The 6924-nt window shown below is 42.9% G+C and overlaps 1 protein-coding gene across 1 annotated transcript; it reads right to left on the bottom strand.

Moving 5' to 3' along the window:
- Nucleotides 1–5112: 5112 nt before the first annotated feature.
- Nucleotides 5113–5613, bottom strand: LOC116561664 (glutamate dehydrogenase 1, mitochondrial-like). The gene has a single exon (XM_032293541.1). It carries the CDS (start codon nt 5601–5603, stop codon nt 5178–5180), a length of 426 nt encoding a protein of 141 aa, XP_032149432.1. The 5' UTR covers nt 5604–5613; the 3' UTR covers nt 5113–5177.
- Between the last annotated feature and the right edge of the window lie 1311 nt (nt 5614–6924).

Below are 6924 nucleotides of genomic sequence, written 5' to 3'. Positions count from 1 at the left end.
GCGAGACTCTGTCTCAAAAAAAAAAAAAAAAAAAAAAAAAAGAAAACTTCATTTTGGATACTCTGAAAATAAGATATCCTCTTCTATAGGAACAGCACAGTAATCAACATCAGGAAATTATTTATTTATTTATTTGAGACAGAGTTTTACTCTTGGTCGCCCAGGCTTGAGTGCAATGGTGTGATCTCGGCTCACTGAAACCTCCACCTCCCAGGCTCAGGTAATTCTCCTGCCTCAGCCTCCTGAGTAGCTGGGATTACAGGTGCTTGCCACCACACCAGGGTAATTTTTGTATTTTTAGTAGAGATGACTACGCCATGTTGACCAGGCTGGTCTTGAACTCCTGACCTCAGGTGATCTGCCTGCCTCAGCTTCCCAAAGTGCTGGGATTACAGGTGTGAGCCACCATGCCTGACCAGGAATTTTCATATTAATTCCATGATTTTAGGTAATCTATAATTCACGTTCAAATCTTATTCACTGTGCCCATAATGCCCACGGGAATACAGTTTCTCCTTCCCTCCAGAATCCAGTCCAGAGCCACAGTTTGCATCTAGTTGTCATTTAATCTCCACTACAGTCTAACGGTTTCCCAGCCTGTCTTTGTCTTTTATGACATTGATATTTTAAAAATATATAGGACACTTATTTTATAGATAGTTCCTCAGTTTGGGTTTGTGGTGTTTCCTTATGATTATGTCTAGGTAGATTTTGAGGGCTCTTCCATGAAAAGCTAAAAATCACAGATTCTTCCAATGTTTTCCCATTTCGTTCAGAATGAAATCTGCATACTTGGCCAGGCACAGTGGCTCACTCCTGTAATCTCCACCCTTTGGGAGGCCGAGGTGGGTGGATCACGAAGTCAGGAGATAGAGACCATCCTGGCCAACACGGTGAAACCTGTCTCTACTAAAAATACAAAAAATTAGTCAGGTGTGGTGGTCTGCACCTATAGTCCCAGCTACTTGGGAGGCTGAGGCAGGAGAATCGCTTGAACCGGGGAGGCAGAGGTTGCAGTGAGCCAAGATCATGTCACTATACTCCAGCCTGGCAACAGAGCAAGACTCCGTCTCAAAAATAGAAAGAATGAAATATGCTCACTTTATCAAGCCCTGCAAGTCCCTGTGAGGCCTGTTTTTTATAGCCTCCTCCTGACCAGGCTCTGGTTCACTCTGCCTCTGGGTCTTTGCACCTGCTGTTCCTTTTTCTAGCATGCTCTTCCTTCAGGGTCCTTGCCTGTCTCACTCCCTCCTTCATTCAGGTACATTTCATCACACACTGCAAGATAATCTCAGATTCCCATCCACAGCATTCTTTCAGTGTTCAGAGCCCTCCCTTCCTGCCAGACTTCTGACAGCCTTCCTCTTCCTTTCCCTCCCGCAAAGAGTGGGCGTGTGCTTAACACAGACTGATACTTCGCTCTTTGGAACTAGCCTGGTGCCCCTTCAGCGCCCTGTCAGGATGGAGTTTGTATGTAAAGCACTATTAATTTACATGACAGTGACATCTAGTGGACCAGCTGGGACCAGCTTTGAGCTAAAGGCTCTTGATACCCCTCAAGACCCAAAGACAAAATAAACAAACAAAAAAACAACAAAAAGCACCACCTTGATTTCTGGACAGAGTCTGAGGTGAGATCTGGAGAATCCAGCGACGTTGCTGTGGAGATGTGACATGGCCACTGATGGGCTAAAGATATCTGAAGACTCAGGTTTCTGTTCTGTGTGTGAGGGGGAGGGGAATAGACGCCAGGCCTAATAGTAGAAAAATAAGACACGCTGGTGTGTGAGACTGCTAAAGTTAGTATGAATTCATTTTTCAAGAGATCAATTTTTAATTCAAAAGGTATGAACATGCAATGGTGTATGCTCTCGCCAAGTGATGGTGATGATTCAAAATGGAAGAATTCATTCATTAAGTGTACTCAGCTGAGGAAAAAATTAGTAAATTTTTCTATTTATTTATACCTTAAAATATAAATACAGGCTGGGCATGGTGGCTCATGCCGGTAGTCCCAGCTACTCAAGAGGCTGAAATGGGAGGATAACTTGAGCCCAGCAAGATGAGGCTGCAGTGAGCCATGATCATGCCACTGTGCTCCAGCCTGGATGACAGAGTGAGATCCTTTCTTTAAAAAAGTAAATATAAATATAAATACAGCTGACCCTTGAACAAGATGGGGTGTTAGGAATGCCAACCTCCCATGCAGTCAAAAATGTATGTATAGCTTTTGGATCACCAAAAATTCAACGAGTAATAGGCTACTTTTGACCGGAAGCCTTACAGATAACATAACGGTCAATAAACACATATTTTTAATGTTATGTGTATTATGTACTAGATTATTATAATAAAGTAAGCTAGAGAAAACATGTTAAGGAAATTGAGGAGCAAGAAGAGAAGGCGTTAGTCTCAGGGGCGGCAGAGGTGGGAGAAAAATCTGTGTGTAACTGGATCCCGCAGTTCCAACCTGTTATTATTCAAGGGTCAACGGTAAACCAAATGCTTGAATATTGAGACATTACCTAAAAAGCAGCTTTACTTTTTTTTATTTTTTGACATGGCGTCTCGCCCTGTTGCCCAGGCTGGAGTGCAGTGGCACCATCTTGGCTCACTGTAACCTTCGCCGGTTCAAGCACCTCTCCTGCCTCAGCCTCCTGAGTAGCTGGGATTACAGGTGCCCACTACTACGCCTAGCTATTTTTTTGTATTTTTAGTAGAGACACGGTTTTACCATGACTTTGTGATTTCACTCTTGTCACCCAGGCTGGAGTGCAGCGGTGCACATCTCAGCTCACTGCAACCTTCGCTTCCTGGGTTCAAGCGATTCTTCTGCCTCAGCCTCCCAAGTAGCTGGGAGTACAGGCATGTGTCACCATGCCTGGCTAATTTTGTATTTTTAGTAGAGAAGGAGTTTCACCATGTTGGCCTGGCTGGTCTTGCCCTGACGTCAAGCAGTCTGCCCTTCTCAGCCTCCCAAAGTGCTGGGGTTACAGGCATGAGCCACTGAGGCCTGCCAGTCTTATTGTTACTGATAATCTGATGGATAAGCAAGGCAAAACATAACTTATTTTATTTTTATTTTGCATTTCTCTTATGAGTGATATTAACTTTTCATCTGATTTCTTCTCTGTGAATTGTCTCCTTATACTTTAACCAATTTTCTATGACGTTATTTTTTTTAATTGGTTGGTAGGAGCTCTTTATATATTAGGTTAATTTACATTTTGTCTGATATATGAGTTGCATATATTGTTTTTCAGTGTATCATTTGTCTTTCAACTTTGCTTATGATGGTTTCTGCCGTGCAAGATGTTCTTATAGTTTAGGTTTTCGTGTTATGCTTAGAAAGGCCTTTCCTTTTCTGAGATTATAAAACCAAAAACTATTGTATGCTTTCTTGGAGTACTTTCTTGGATAAGCTTTTCAACTTCAATATTTGATCAGTCTGGAATTTGTAGTGTTGTCACGTTATGTTTTCATGTGCTGAATTGTTCTGACATCATTCGTTCAATAAACTACTTTTCTCCATTTAAAGTGCCACTTTTACTGTACTCTAAATTCTTTTGTCTTTTGGGCGGCAGTATAGGTTTCTTTTCCATCCAGTTGATTTACAGAGAGGAGAAGATTTTTTTCTTTTAAGGTAGACTTTTTTGTTATTGTTGAGATGAAGTCTCGCTCTTGTCCCCCAGGCTGGAGTGCGGTGGTGGTACAATCTCGGCTCACTGCAACCTCTGCCTCCCGGGTTCAAGCGATTCTCCTGCCTCAGCCTCCTAGGTAGCTGGGATTACAGGTGCCTGCCACCATGCCCAGCTGATTTTTGGATTTTTAGTAGAGATGGAGTTTCACCATGTTGGCTAGGCTGGTTTCAAATTCCTGACCTCAGGTGATCTGCCCGCCTTGGCCTCCCAAAGTGCTGGGATGACAGGCCTAAGGTAGACTTTTAGTAACTGCTTTTATTACCAGGTTAAGTCATGGAGTTACAAAGTAGTTAGAAATTCCTGAGAGGGCATCATAGGTTTTTGAAAGCTCATTTTTGCATGTATTATTATCTAGCACTTGTTTGGGACGCTACTGTTCAAAAGGCCCTGACCAAATAACTCCCAAATCAAACATTCAACCCAAGGTTGTTTTCAGCCCACTGTTTGTGAAGCCGAGTGCAGAATGCAAAGCCTCTCACAGAAGAGGACACAAAGTCAGACCGAGTAGAGGCCATGGGCCATGCAGGGCCGGCCAGTCTCCAAACAGGGAACTCACGTGTTGTTTTTTCTGGGACATTTTATTTGAATTATTGTTCGATTCGTCAACCGCAGACCTTCAAAAGAGAACAATTTGATAGCATGATAAGGAGGTTATTGCATTCTTTGGCCTGTGTGTCATAATTAGAGTTAGCAAACTCCAACAGTCTTCGTAAAAATGGCCTCTCCCATTTTTGCAGGTATGAAGATAATTTAATTCTCCATAGGGCTTCTTAATTTTCCTGGACAACAAGACAGGGCCAATAAGCTCTACACAGTACTGTTTTATGATATAAAAATACTAGCTTTTTAAATTTATGATGTTTATAGGCATTCGCTGCTTGAATCAAGGTTAGGCTTGTTAAAAGATTAGAAGTAATTTTATTACAGCAGCATGTACTGATTTTATTCCAAAAGAATAAAATTAATAAGCAGAAACAGCTTTTATTTTTGTTTGCATCCTGTAAAATGGAGTTATTTTGCTTATGTAAAATACCAATAACTCATGTGAGGACCATGTCACCTTTTGAAAATGCTACATACCTACTTCTAAATATGTTAAAAGTTACAGCACATCCCAGACTTGTCCAGAGCAAAAGAAGTATACATCTGATTGCTCTTCACTGTGCCTTCCCCAGCAACAGTTGCTGATTGTGTTGGGGAGAGCCACAGAGCAAGGCTGCACAGCCAGATGGAAGAGACTTTTTATTTAGAGGCAAAGCACCTACATCTCTCTCTCTGGTGTCTGTAATTTCTACTTTCACACTCATCAGCTTGTACATGATCCCCTAACCTTAATGTCTTTCTCTTTAAAAGGCTGCTTTGGATCGATTTGTTAAGAATGGTGTCCACTATCTAAGAGAGAAAGGGATTTCTGTGGTTACATGTAAGCCTGTGGTAGGTCTGCAGAAGTTACAGGTGGAGAGGGTAGCAAGGAAGTCACCCACGAGCCATCTGCACAAAGGTCACACTGGCTTCATCGCATACTTTGAAGCCTTTCTGAATGGCGTTGACATAGACGGTGGTTCTCAGGTTCAATCTGAGGTTACACCTCATGACTAGGCACATAATTTGTGTGGCAGAACACTCCACTGTGTACGCCAAGCCAGTGTGCACGGTGTCTTTCTCTGAGGCACCTGATATCCTGTCTTGGAACTCTGCTGTGGGTATAATGAGAATAGGTCCATCGTGCTTTCCAAATTTTCTTGCTAAATTCTTTTGAACAGACATGAGCAAGTAGCAGTTAGAACCCCTTTCGTATTTGAAGGTCAAACAGCCATAGCTGACATGATTTAGATTCTTCAGCCACTCAGAGCAGGATACTGTCCCTCCTTTGGCATTCGAGTAGAGATCTGGAATAATCATAACGCTTCAGTTCCTCCCTGTCACACACACTCCTAGTTCTCCCGTCTTGAAAACTCCCTCTCTGGACCTCACTTTGCCTCCTGCCTCTGCCGACTTGTCTCGTTTTTTTTTTTTTCCTTAAGAAACCCCCTGAAACAGTTGTTGACATGCACTGTTTCCACTTTTTCTCCTTCCATTCTTTCCTGAACCCACACACACTGGGCTTTGCACCCAATATGCCACCAAAACTGTCCTAGCCAAGGACACCAATGACTCCAGGTATGATTTGTCCAGGACTGTCTTGGTTTGTGCCTGTTGTCTTGGCATAATTATTAATGGAGTCTCCTTTTTCTCTCAAAGAGGATGTATATATCTCATACATACATGTACATATGAGCTATATATATATGTGTGTGTGTGTGTGTGTGTGTGTGTGTGTATATATCACATATGTATCAGATATCCATATGGAGTAGGAATAGTCCTTTACATAAAAGACTATTCATATTCACAGTGAAGTTATCACCATGTTGCCGCAAAGGATATGGTTTCATTCTTTTGTGTGGTTGTATAATATTCCATGATGTCTATATACCACATTTTCTTTATGCTATCAACTGTACAATATGAATGTTTTTGAAGAATAGTCTCCTCTGACTTTTCTTTGTTTTTGAGACAGAGTCTCACTCTGTTGCCCAGGCTGGAGTGCAGTGATGCAGACTCAGGTCACTGCAACCTCCGCCTCCCAGGTTCAAGCAATTCTCGTGCCTCAGCCCCCCAAGTAGCTGAGACTACAGGCATGCGCCACCACACCAAGCTAATTTTTGTATTTTTTATAGAGACAGGGTTTCACCATGTTGGCCAGATTGGTCTCGAACTCCTGACTTCAAGTGATCCGTCCGCCTCGGCCTCCCAAAGTGCTGGGATTACAGGCATGAGCCACTATGCCTGGCCTCCCTCAACTTTTCTGTACAGAATATTCTTTATTTTCTGTGAGTCACAGCCTCACTCTTAATTGCAGAGCTCCACTGCCTTGGTGAGGGGGCTGAACAGAAATTTGTAGCCATATCCTCTCCCTAATCCAGAGAACCAGGTCCCAGGCTCCCGGTGTGGACCTGGGTAGTGGAGTAGGGGGTGAGGGAGGGAAGAAAGTCCAAATTCTCCTCACACACAAGCTCAGGTCTCACTCTTACCCAGAGATCACTACCCATGCTCGAGTACCTGGTTTCAGAGATCTCTTGGCTTGGTCACTGGCTGACCTATGATGTTGAGTCACAAGGCTGTGTGTGAATTGGCCTGTGGAAGGGCTCCTTAGGGTCATGGGGACAGAGAATGAATCTTA

The sequence above is a fragment of the Sapajus apella genome, unplaced genomic scaffold (assembly GCF_009761245.1).
Source record: "Sapajus apella isolate SASKATOON/1434 unplaced genomic scaffold, GSC_monkey_1.0 scaffold30, whole genome shotgun sequence".
Lineage (NCBI taxonomy): Eukaryota > Metazoa > Chordata > Mammalia > Primates > Cebidae > Sapajus > Sapajus apella.
Note: the sequence above shows the minus strand (reverse complement) of the source record. Positions and strands in the feature narration are given on the sequence as shown.

Bases quoted from the DNA above. Each gene is read 5' to 3' on its own strand.
- LOC116561664 (XM_032293541.1), bottom strand. From the start codon at position 5,603: ATGATTATTCCAGATCTCTACTCGAATGCCAAAGGAGGGACAGTATCC.